Genomic DNA, 13068 nt, shown 5'->3' with positions numbered 1-13068 from the left:
CTTCACAGTATTAAATGAGAAAACTTGCATAAGATCCTTTGCACACTGACTAGTGCTTCGTAAATGTTAGCTGCCCCCTTGTTCTCGGGGTCGGCCTGTCCTCGAGACCTTGGAAAGGGCATTTCATCTCTCTAGTCTTAGTTTCATAGTGTGCTCAGTGCCTCCTCAACGTAGAATCCTTGGTGAATCCTTCTCCAGAGCCCACCGCGGCGCCCCTTCCCTCCTCTCTACCCGTTCTCACCGACTCCTGGGGTCTCATCCATCAGCAGCCCCCTGGTGAGTCCCAAGTCTAGACCACCAGTCCCACCTCTTGGTCAAGGTCAAGACCTTTATTTCCAGCCATTTCCTCTACATCACTGGATGTCCCACGTGCCGTTTAAACTCAGCGTGGCTGCGCCTAGATTCCCTGAGTGCCGCCCCTCAGATCTGTTATATCTGTGTATTCTGCCCCTCTCGAAGCAATGGCCACCACCTTTGACCTTCACTCGCCCCTGCTGTGCACACTGACCAGGGCCAGCAAACCATTTGGTGCCACGCAAGTGCATTCCCCACCCCCGCTCCCCACTGCCCCCCCAGCCCGCAGTGTTTCTCGCCCGCATTCCTGCAGCGGCCTCGCCTCGGCTCCCTCTCCGCCCTCCCCGCGGAGGCCTCTTCCTAAATCAAGATAACTGACCCTTTCCTTCCTTCTTAAAAGCCTCTGATGCTCCTGTGTTGTTCTCAGAACAAAGCTGACACTACCCAACATGGAATGCCCTTCACAGTCCGAGCTCCCAGTCCGCCCCCGCCTGGCACCTGCTGTCCCCCTCCGCCAGAGTCAGGCCACTTTGCAGCCTCGTTCCCAAGGCCCCCTGTGCTCTCACTCTGAGGCTTTGTATGGAGAACGCCGTCTGCCGGGTCCCCTCCTCACGCATGTGTCGCTCGGCTCACTTTGACTCCTCTCTCTAAACCCCTCAGGTGTCACCCCCCAGCCCTGCTTGTCTCCAGGCCTGGGTCAGATGCCTCTCTTACGTGTGCGCAAGGGACCCGCTGCTGGTCTCCATCACATTAATAAGCTCCTGACACAGGGACCACATCTTTCATTCCTGTATCTCTAATACCTGGCACAGAGCTGTCAGATTGAATGAATGAATGAGTGAATGAATGAATTCATATATCGTATGTGCATGAAGGCATGAAATAGTAAATGATGCACACTTGAGTAATTTACAAGGCAAAGAGTTGCATTTTCTTGTTAGTAATTTACATACTAAGACACTGACTTGTATGTTATAGTGGCTAAAAATAACTCTTGGGTTAATAAGCACACACATACAGAGGCCTTAGCAGTGATGGATTTAAGATCTTGAGTTGCAGGTTTTGCTGAAAACAGGATAGAATCTAATCTTAGCCATTGGCCCTGAAAGTACCCCGTTCTCCCATCTCCAACCTGCAAAGGGCCCTCATTCTTTATTAAGTGAACTGTTTTCATATGAAAAGGACTAACATGTTGCTTTCTAAAAGTTCTTACAAAATTATTTATACACATGGTTTAAATATGGCCCTTTAAAAAATTAATTCCTTATAGAAAATTCCTTTTTTTTTCTCTCTCTCCTTTTCTGACTTACCCAAAGAAAGGGTCTTCTCAGGACAAATTGTGTGCCAATTTACAGATGGCCATCCCTCCAGAAGCTCAGGGAAAAGCATTCTCTAATGCAAACTGGCACCTCTCCTTTCCTTTTATATCTTACAAAGGGCAAGGTCAAATTTTCTCCCACAGGTGGAAAATTAGGAAAGGTGAATCTTGGTGGAAGATGGCTCACTGTGCCCCACCCCCAGCCCCATCCCGTTGCTGAAAAGCGTGTGCTGAACGGGGAGATTTACAGGCTGTGCCACACAGCGGGTACTAAGAAGGCAGTAATCAGTATCTTCATCTTCAAGTGAGCCTGAACGCTGTGTGTGTCCAGAGCAGCCAGAGCTGAAATATATTCAAGAAGACCTAAGGCTTTACTTCCAAGAAGGATGGAAAATACCTGAGCATGCCACTGCGAGCTCATAGTAATGCTGCTTCATGTAAAAAGTTGGTAATTAGTCCCTGAGTGAATAAAGTAGAATAGATGATAAGAGATTGGTACTTAGAGGAGAAGCAGAAAATGCTTTTGCTAGTCACCAAAATGTAAAGGCTATAGAGAAAGGGTTGGGATACCTCTGTTTCTTTATGTACAATTTCCAACCCAGAATTTGCAATGATATGGTTCATCAACTTGTGTTTTTAAATTGTATTAAAATGAAGCTTACATAAATTTGAATGGCACGTGTAGCCTGCCGAATGTAGGAGAGTTTGAGATCCAGTGCTACAGAGCTGATGGGAATTTGGGGTTCATATCAACCTCTGCTCCTCCAGCTAGGTCACTCTCTAAAAGTCCAGGTATAATGCAGATGCTATTTTTAATACAGGAACTGAACACATCTCATAAATTCTTATTTCTGGGGGCTCTTAGAACATATCATAATTTGTCCAGATTCTGTTTTCTCACATAACTTAATGTCCATTCATGTGTGAATTTTTGGTATAGGGATTCCTGCTATAGGTGAATTAAGACTCCTGTATACACTGGCTCCTATTTAGTACTTAATGTGGAACAGGACTTGATTTGTAGAAGGAACCTCCCAGAGAAAATGGTGAAGATTTCAAAATGTTTTATGCTTAAATTTTCATGAAAGGGCATCATGGATTAGGGGAAGGGTTGAGGTGGGTGGATGAAATAGGTGATGGGGATAAAGAGGCACAAAATCTCAGTCATAATATAAATTAGTCACGGGGATGAAAGTGCAGCATAGAAAATATAGTCAGTAGTTCTATAACATCTTTCTATGTTGATAGGTAGTAACTACACTAGTTGGGGTAAAGATTTAAGAAGGATTTAATAATGTGGGTAACTGCTGAATCACTGTGCTATATATTTGAAACCAATATAATATTGTGTATCAACTATACTTCAGTAAAAAAAAAACAGATATCAGTTAGGTAGAAGTAAATCTTCACTTACATAGAAACATGTTTATGATACTTTGTTATTTGGGAAAGATTAAAGAGGCATGGGGACAAATAACTTATATAATGGGTTCATATTAATAAGCAGAAAAGTAAAGATTACAATCAGTACCATCATGACTTAGTTGGGACTGAGATATTACTGTCTTTGGGGACCTCTTTCCCCCTAAAATATTTTAATATTTATATTTTACAACTATGTTGGTACAAGACAAATATATTAATCTTAGATACTAAAACATTTTCTTTGTCCTTAAAAATAAAGGACAGAAATTAGCAGAAAAATCAACTCCATCATGAGTTTTGTGGGAGCACACTTAGAGCGGCGTCTTCCTAGAAAGTAAATACAAGTGAGCCACATAAAACAGAGAATTCCAAGTTTCTCGCAAAGCCAGGTAATCTGTATTTTGGTGATTATCTTCTCCATCGCTTTTAAGCCCTTGGGAACTGTCTCAACCAAGGTGGAGAAAACGAGGCTGGAGCTGCAAGAGACTCAGGAATAGGGGGACCTGATTCCAGATCCGAATGGGAATGTGGACATGTTTCCCGTAAAGCAGACCTGAGCAGTGAAAATCCTCATTGGCAAGACATGTAAATTAAGATTTAACTATTCAGATCACAACAGGGTTCACCACAAGATTCTCTGAGTAGAAAACACTATTGTAAAATGTTTTAATATTTTATTTCAGGTTTTGAATTAGAGAAAGAAAGGGAATTGGCTTATAAGATACTTAACAGTTAGTGTAATAGGTAATTTCACAGTTCTAACAGTCTCGGACAAATACACCCATAATCCGAAGCGAGCATTTGTGGATGTTCTCTGGGGACGCCTGGACTATAGCACATACAGTTCCTCCCCAAGATGCTTTTAGACCACACAGGGAAGTGACCAGTTAAGGAGGCGGCACAAATGCAGCAAGAGACCCGTAGCTGAGGAGAGAGCCAGCCAGCAGAGCCGTGGTCCAGGGACTCTGGTCAGTAAATGAGTAACTCAATCAAAATCATTTTCTTTTTCTGTTCTTCCCTTTTTTGACCTTATTATCTTACATATCAGGACCATTGCCACCAAATGACAGATTGCCTGTGTATATAGAAACAAAATAGACATACAGTAGGTGACTTTGGGGCAATTAGAAGGATAATTTTTGTTACATTTAATGATAAATTCATAGAAACAGTTTAATGGGATAATTCATTCAGTCATGTGAATTCAACGCTGATGAACTTTAGAGAAAAGTTGTGCATATGGCCAAAGTATGCCAAACTTGTATATTTTCCTTGAGAAGGAAAATTGCATGTTTTTAAACTTTTAGGAAAAGGTGCTGATTTGGGCCAGAATTTGTAGAAATTATCCAGTGAATGTTGATGTGAAGACTTCGAACAATCATTCTGTCATGATAGTAAGGGGATAAACCAGAACTTCTGATCTATCCATTGTTTTATGTCTGTTAGTTTTTGAGTTCTTCTTAGTAGAGTGGCATAATTCATCACAGGAGGTTGAAGCTTGTTCTCAAAACATTTATCAAAACAAGTTTGAAAAAACAACTTCTAAAAAGACTGTTACTCGTTTATCTTACATTTTATACCGTGCAAATTCCTGCATCCTCCCTATGAATCTCAGTGACTGTTGGCTTGTGAGAATTTCTTTCACTGTAGCATAAAATAATGCTTCTTTTCAGTTTTTCTTTCTATCATTGTGTTTAAACCACTAACACTGCACGTGGCGTGTTTTGTTTCTCAGTTTCCGAGTGGTGTGTAAAGAGAAAGCTAAATACTGTTTCTCTGGGTGGGGGTGGAGTGGAAAGAGAAGCAGCACGGAAATTTGCCAGAATTCAGATGCACTATTTCTAAGTGGCACCGGCTCTCTGCCATGGCTCCTTACGAAGGGCCTGGATCCCTAACCTGAATGTGCGCCTGTGCGGTGTAACATGCGTGGCAGAGACCAAGCTAACAGGAAGGTGGATTTTTCTGTCACATACACAGGGACAGCATATTGAAGGTATTTCCAATTGTTTACATTTTGTAGTTTTGAACCAGATGTAACTGATAGGTAGGAGCATTTTTAAATGATTGAAAAGAAATTTAACACTAGAGCAAAATGCTTTATTCACTATAACGTGCCACATGGGTAAAGTGTTAGTGGACAACAACTTGAATGACAGTGAAAGGCCACAAGAAGATTCAGAGCTCCTGATGGTATAGCATTTGTCTGTTGGACCTCTCATTAATTAATAGATACTTTTGATTCTCCCATCTCACTTAGAAATTGATGTGGTAGCCAACATTGACATGATTTATCTATTCCAATACTAATTCCTCACTGTTTTTAATTTGGGGACAAGACTTGGGGATGGAAAGGGGGAAGCAGGTTTAATGCAAAGTGATGGTTTGAAATGTAAACAGTGAAATCATCCGGGACACATTTCCACAGCAAACGTGAGGCACTGTGCTATTGTAAAAGCGTTTAAAGATACCAGAACGGACACACACATGTGTAAAGGCTGTTTAACAGAATATGATGCCAAAAATCATGGATATGTGTTCCTATGGTAACTGTTAACTGAGTTTAGTACATTAACCTTTTAGTCTTCTATGTGGATTTCCTCAGAATCATTTATTTTTGTCCAATTAGGAAATAAAATAGGGGTGGAGCATGGCTGCATCTGGTTACTTTTTATCCTGGATGTGTGTAAACAGATACACATTTGTATATTTTTTGCAGAGGCTTCTAAATATACATTGTATAAAAGTTGTACAGTTAACATAAACTCCAGAAAAGAAATTCCAACATAACCATTTTCCCTTGCTCATTGTGTGTGTATTTGTATGTCAGTCTGTCTTTCTTTCCTTCTTCTTCAGTATTTACAAGGACCTCTAGGGCCATTGCCTTAAAACAGCAGGATGGTCAGCCTCTCTACACGGGTGACCCAGCGGCAGAAGAAAAAAGAAAAGTATCAGACTTTAGAAATCGCATTCAGGTTAAAGGGCACCGGCCATCCTGGCTTGTATTCTGCCTAAAGGACAAGGCTTTCATTTGATAAAGATCATTAGTCACCAAGATATATATTTTAGAGTTCCCAGCAGTGAATATTCGGTTGGCAGCCGCTGGAGTGTACCAGATGGCTCATTAGCATAGGCTAGACAAGTCAGAGGCTTTCAGAATCACTTAGAAAATGTCAAACAGAAACAAGAACCCTGTCACTTTTTATTAGAATTAACTACATCACACCCTGGACACAGATTTCACCTTGGGTCAGAAAAATTAATACAGAATTATATGAATTGTGTAATATACTGGGTTAAGATAGGTCTTTCTCTAGGGACTCATTTGCTGGCAATATATTACGATCCCTGTACTTTAGGAATCCGCAAACCTTTCCTTTTGTAGGATATGAAAAGAGTTGACCTTGCTCAAAATCCATCGGTTTCTAATTGACGTGCGGTATATGCAGAATCTCCACGAGACATTCTGCGAAAGCTCTTTTGTGATCGTTTTCCCAGGAACCACGGTGCGTGGGGCTCACTGAATATTCAGCAGCATATAAAGTATGCTTTATGTCAGGCGGAAAACACATCCATTAATTGAACACACTGCCGTAGCACACAGGAATGAAAATGCCATTGAAACAGTGTGCCCTTTTGTTTGTGTGTTTAATCCAGATGTCAAGAACCTTGAGAACTTCCAGCTGGTGGAAGGTGTCCAGGAACAAGTCAATGCGGCCCTGCTGGACTACACCATGTGCAACTACCCGCAGCAGGCGGAGAAGTTCGGGCAGCTCCTCCTGCGGCTCCCGGAAATCAGGGCCATCAGCATGCAGGCCGAGGAGTACCTGTACTACAAGCACCTGAACGGCGACGTGCCCTACAACAACCTTCTCATCGAGATGCTGCATGCCAAAAGGGCTTAAGTCACAGCCCGTAGGAACTCTGCTTTCAACACAAAAAGAGTTTGGGGGGGAGGGGGGAAAACAGGAAGGAAGAAAGAAAATACTCTAGACCGCTCCAAGCAACACTAAGAACTTGGTTTAAAAGATATTCAATTTTAAAAAGGCATAATAATCAAGTACTTAATAGCAAATAAATGATGTATCAGGGTATTTGTATTGCAAACTGTGAATCAAAGGCTCCGTGTCCCCAAAGGATTCCATAGAAAAAATACTGTAATGGAGTGGATTGAACCCACAGATGGATGCCCACACCATGTCAGAATAAAATCGGACAGAACAGTTCTTGTATATTTAAACTGATCTCTGCTGTGAAGAAGTCTAGGAACTGGTCTGTGTTACTGATTAGGCTTACACAGTGGGGCACTTGAGCTCACAGAATTCCTCCATGGTAAAGCTGAACTGACAGTTCTCAAGGGTTCATCAGCCACATGTATCATAGGGCCCCCCTTCCTCCTGAGGACCCAGCCCCTCCTGTGCTGTGATCACAGACTAAGGACTTGAGCTCAGCCACACACTCGAGTAGCTCCAGTTATGAAAAGCCTAACTTTGGGTGTCTGTGTCTCAGACCTGCAAACAGCTAATGAGTCTGTTAATAATGTCAGCTTGCCATTCTAAGTAGGCTCTGAGTTGTTTTGTCACGTGCTCACAATGTTAAAAAAAAGAAAAAAAGTCAGTATCCCTCCTGTGGTCTTAATATAAGCATTCATTAACATAAGGGAAATGACGACAAACCTTTAAAGCAAATGCTCCGTAGTAAATAAAGCAAGCTAGACGTTATTTCTGCTGTTACTGAACTGTGGCTTTGGCATTACTGAATTTCATAGAAACTTCTTGCCAAAAGGCTTGTTAGGATACATCAGTCTTTTTGGTCGTCAAAATTTATAGTTCATTTAAAAAAGTAAAATAATGAAATAGTCGCAGTTCTGAGTGGTTGAGAACAACAAGCATGTCAAGCTATGCAAAAAGCAGGGTGAGCTGATTATTGAGTGACACAAGGGTCGTTCTCACTGCAATTGAACGTCCTTTAAACGGGGAGTGAAAAGGGTGATTTTTTACCTATGGGTTGGAAAGATACCAAAGTCACTCAAGTCCCTCCCCAAAAGGGAAAGGAAGAGCGTGCTCCTGAGCTAAGTCATAGACCAAAGTCTGCCATAGAACAAATAATATTGGAGGACAAAGAACTCCGAACAGTGATGTCAGTATTATTAACATGCAAGCCACAGGTATGGAAGTCTTGCCTTATTTCACAATTACGAGGTAGCTGTGCAGACATGGATCAACACTTGTTTAAAATAAAGTATTAACACTTTAAAGTCAAATAAAATACAGTGTTTACATTCTTTAGGTCCTGGGGCAGGGGCGGGGACACAGTGACATTACAAAATAGCTAAAGTGGTAATTTCCGTAATATTATTTTTCTGATTGGTAATTATTTTTTACAGGTTTAATTATTGTATGTCGTGAGACACTAAAATCAAAATGGGAATCTCATTTAGACTTTAATTTTTTTGAGATTATCAGCGGCACAATCACTTGTAGAAAACTGTAAAAAAAATAGAAGTATCTCCTAGTCCCTTAATTTTTTCATAAATGTTTCTGGCTTTTGAATAGTTTATTTATATTGTATATCATAGTTTCAACTGTAGACAATTACGATGCTAATTTATTGTTCCTCGGTCTCACCTTTTGTGTAAGATAACAGCCAAGACTGAAGAAACCAAATATATGTGTTTACTGTAGCATGTCTTCAACTTAGTGGAACATAGTTCAGGGACAGAGAAGGGTCTTAATGAATTAAAATCATTCACTTGATTAAATGTCTGTAAATCTTCATAATTACCATAGTTTATTTAAAATCTGATGTAAATTTTGTGACAAGTAAGTAGCTTCCTCAGTTGTCAAGTAAATTCAACAAGGGTGAAGGCTGACCTGGTCTTCCTTTCCAGACCTTGTAAGTTGTATACCAAAGATATTAGTTCTTACTCCTGTGTGCACAAAGAGGATCATTTCATTATTTTTATCATTCACCTTAATGCTCGTCCGCAAGAAGGGCCTGCGTGAGCCGAGCTGAGCATCCGCAGCTCCTCGTGCAGGGTCTCCGCCACCTGGCTTATCTTCAGGGCCCCGAGCCTAACAAACAGCTGATCAGAGTCCATAGCCCAAGCATTAAACCGAACGGCAGTGTTGCTGTCCCCAGTTAGAAGCCAAGTGGGCTGGAAGACACGTGCGGAGCAAGGCTGGTGTCAGCGGCCGATGCACCAGCTCCGGCAGGCGTGTTGAAACAGGAGGTGGTTACAAGACTGAGGACAGCTCTTTGGAGGGTCTTTTAACATTGCAGAAAACCCCTAATATATCGATTCTGAAAGTCCACGTTTTCTTATTTTAAATCTGCAGTACTCCCTACTGAATGTTAAGCCTAAAAAATGTCAACTAGTGGCATGTTGTTGACCTAGTTAATTACACCCTAAGAACAGTCAGAAAGGTGGGCCACAGAGTTCCGTGCACACTGCTGCTGACGGGGACAGAAGCTGGTGAACAACAGTGTGCCGTGGCCAGCATCTGTGGCCCATTCAGAGTTGGCCAATGAAATGTGTAAGCAGACATCAGAACTGCCTAATCGGTCACTGGATTTATGAGTCAAAGCAGACGCCAATACAGAGGCTTTGGCTCAGCCTGGTCAGTGACATTGGTCTACGTTTGTAAACAGACCATCTGTGATGTCTGAATATTTGTGTTGCACATCTGCAGCTACCTTGGGTTTGAGTCCACACAGTGCTTAGAGCGTGAAGTCTTTGATGTCTTCTTACTGTATCAGTGAAACCCATGTTATCATGTCAGTTCTTGCCAGGAATTTCTCAACAGAAATGGAATTTTCTTTCAGTATTTCAATAAATGTTGATATGCCCAGCCTGATCATTTTTAAAAGTTTTATGCTGTCCTCATTCTATCGGATACTGAAGTTCCTAAGTAATGAAGCTATTTGACTAGGAAAGGAGTCAAAAGAATTCCACGCAAGAATTCTAGATTTTCTCTAGAGGGGTCCACTGCTCAGCTGGGTGCTTGAAACGTCAGACTCAGTCTGGGCATCATATTGTTGGACACGAAATAAAGCATTTTATATCATTTATTGTTAGAACTGATCGGCAGGAAATCTTACAGTGTCCAGCTTTTTTACTGAGCTTATTGTGGTCTCATAACTTTCCCACATGCTCTATTAATTTAATTGACCTCAGAAGAGGTATTACTCCCATCTTAACCAGTGGAGGAGCAAGAATTTGAACCTAGGTAGGTTGGTGCCAGGATTCACCCACCTAACCAGTATACCACACTGTCTCTAAACCAGGGTAATCCAAGGGGATTTGCTTCAAAAGGAAAAGGTGAGGGAAAATCAGAAACAACCTCACTACCAAGCATGCAAATATCGATAATTTAGAAACACACAAGCCTTTACACTTTCTGGAATTTAACCCTAAAAAGTAATGTGTATGTTCTGGAAATCAGGCTCCTTCGGTATCACTGAGTCTTCTAAGATGTTTAGAGCAAGAAAATAGGTACAAAAACCATTTTGGAATTTAGCGACTACCATCACAAAATAGTGCCAGAGCCACAGAGCACTTCGCATGCCTGTGAACCTAGGAGATCCAACCTCTTCTCACCCCCACCCTTCCACCCCTACCAACGCGGAGATACAGACGAGTCATCCCTTTGCTGAGCAGACAATTTCACCTTAAGATTGAGTAGGTTACAGAACTGAGATTTTATAAGTACCTGCAAAACACTTTCTTGTCGACCACTTACTAGAAAGAAGTTTTAACAAGTTACTCTTTCTGGTAGTCCATGGGATTTGAAAAAACTCATTTAATTGAACAGTAACTTAAAAAAAGTGCACAGCTTGATACACTTATCATATGTATACACCAGGGAATCACACAGATCAGCAAAAGAGAACAAATTTTTAAGATACGCTTTTTAAGTGGTCATAAACATTTTTAAAGAACGTGGAGAGGGAGTTTCTCCGAAGCCCAGGCCTGCCCTCAGCCAGCGGAGGTCATTCCCGTAGGAGCAGAGGCTTCCCTTCCAGCAAGTAGAATAACACAGAGTCGCTAAATCTGTCGGCATGAGGCAGCGCCTGAGAAAAAGCAGCTCGTGCTGATGTGCATTTGATTGTTGTATTTGATATTCACAATAACTTTGAAGAGGTTTGTACCTTTAACTGAGTCTGACGTTCAGTTTGAAGCCACCTCTGATGTATATTTTTATGAGAAACATGTGGGGAGTTAGTTCCACATGACACAGGTCAAAATGCTACAATACTGAGTGATCCTGACATTTCCCTGGAATAATAAAGACCAATTTTCCTTAACACTGAACAGGAAGTGTATAGTTCAGTCACTCAAAATAAATATTCTTGCCATACTGTAACTTTCACATAGGCATTTGTTTTATGTTAAGTTTGAATTAATAATTCTGTGGCCGACAGCAGGCTGGGTCTGTGGTTTTGTTTGTAGAAAAGCTGAGAACCCGTCTGCGAAACACTGCGCTGAATCGTTGGCTAGGCAAGAGGCAAAGGGGTGTGACTGACCCTGGAAGTGAGTTAGACGCTAAGCGACGGAGAACCCAGTGGACTTGCCAGGGCTGGACCTCCAGCCCCGACTCCCGAGCCAAGGTGGGCGCGGATCAGACCCTAGGCGACCCCAGGAGGTGCTGGGATCCCAGGCCAGACCCCTTGGGACACTTGACCTGAAACTCCTCAGGACCGTGTTGGGCAGGACAGCTAAGGGGAGATGCAGGGGGGGCAGGGGGGGGCCTTCCCAGGTGACAGTGTGTTGACACCTGGTTTGCGTCTAACTCTGGACCTTCGCGGAGCATGACACCCCTGCACTGGATGCCGCAGCAGCCCGTCCTTGGCAGCCTGCTTGCGCCCCACCTCTAGGATGAAGCCTAGCCCAGTGAGCCCTGACTGGGCCAGTGCCTCCCAGCACCTTAGGATCCGGCGCCCCGACTCCCAGGGCCCCGGCCACCGTGCCTCACGGCTCCTTCAAGCCCCCTCCCTCCTCCCGCGTCCCCATCGTGTCCGCGTCCCGCAAGCTGCTTTTCCTAACTGTCAAATCGGTCCTTCCCCTCCCGCCCTGCAGCTCAGCGCAGCCCTTGGCATTTCTTCAAAATGCAGCCCCAGCCCCAGGCCGGTCTCCTGCTGTCAGTCTCAAGTCCCCAAACGTCCCTCAGGACCGCTGGCTACACCGCCTTCCTGCCCCAGAGCTGAGCAGGTGGTTCCCCTCCCTAGTCCTCCAACGCCCAGGAAGCCCGCCCCCACCTGCAACAGGGCACCCCAGACCTTGCAGCACAGCCTCTGCTGGCGTGCCAGCTGCCACACCCAGCGTGTCCCAGCCACACGGAGCTGCTCGCCGGCCTGAGCAGCCTGCTTCTCAAACCTCGACCCATCCCTGCCTGTCCCGTGGCCTGGCATGCCCAGCTCAAGGGAGAGCGTCCTGGCGGCCCCCCAGCCCAGCCAGTGCACCCCGTCAGGGGCCGGTGCCTCAGACCTCTGCTGCGACTCACCTCTAGTCTCGTCTGTTTGCCTGGTTACCCTCTAAACTGTGGGACCGGCCAAGGGCCAGCGGGGCTGGATGGCGCGAGACAACCGGCGGGCCCTGCTGAGCGGAGGAGTGAGGTGTGGGTCGGCTCCCAGGACAGTGCCCTGGGAGCCGGGAGCCGCCTGCCCTGCCAGGCGCGGAGCCGCCACAGCACACAGGGAAGGGCATTGCTCCCCGCCGGCCTCCTTGACTTTGACGCTGGACATCTTACACAGGCCAGGCTTGGGATAACCGATTGCTCCTCCCCGCAAACCCAGGGTCACAGATGGATTCCATGTTTCCTTCAGGGACATGCACACCGGTGACTGCGTGTGAGCTCCCATCCTGAGTGTGCGGGTGGCACGGAGAAGAACCAAGCAGTGCAATGGCTGCCCTGCCGATCCATGGCTCTGGGCCTCCTTCCTCCCAAAGCGAGGCTGCGAGGGCGAGGAGAGCCACGTTCCGCAGCTCTGGGGAGCAGACACCAGCAGGGGCGGGGTGATCACCCGGAGAAAGA

The 13068-nt window shown here is 44.3% G+C and overlaps 1 protein-coding gene across 7 annotated transcripts in view; it reads left to right on the top strand.

The window, feature by feature from the left end:
- The window catches only part of NR5A2 (nuclear receptor subfamily 5 group A member 2), a 115926-nt gene extending 106023 nt beyond the window's left edge, over positions 1–9903 (top strand). For all 7 annotated transcript variants that reach the window (XM_037004700.2, XM_037004703.2, XM_017659947.3 and 4 more), the window contains one exon: positions 6692–9903. In XM_037004700.2, the coding sequence (XP_036860595.1) occupies positions 6692–6939 (248 nt within the window). In that variant the 3' untranslated portion in view covers positions 6940–9903. The remainder of the gene's footprint in view (positions 1–6691) is intronic.
- Positions 9904–13068: the final 3165 nt, after the last annotated feature.

This window comes from Manis javanica, chromosome 11 (genome assembly GCF_040802235.1).
Source record: "Manis javanica isolate MJ-LG chromosome 11, MJ_LKY, whole genome shotgun sequence".
In the NCBI taxonomy this organism is placed as follows: Eukaryota; Metazoa; Chordata; class Mammalia; order Pholidota; family Manidae; genus Manis; species Manis javanica.
Note: the sequence above shows the minus strand (reverse complement) of the source record. Positions and strands in the feature narration are given on the sequence as shown.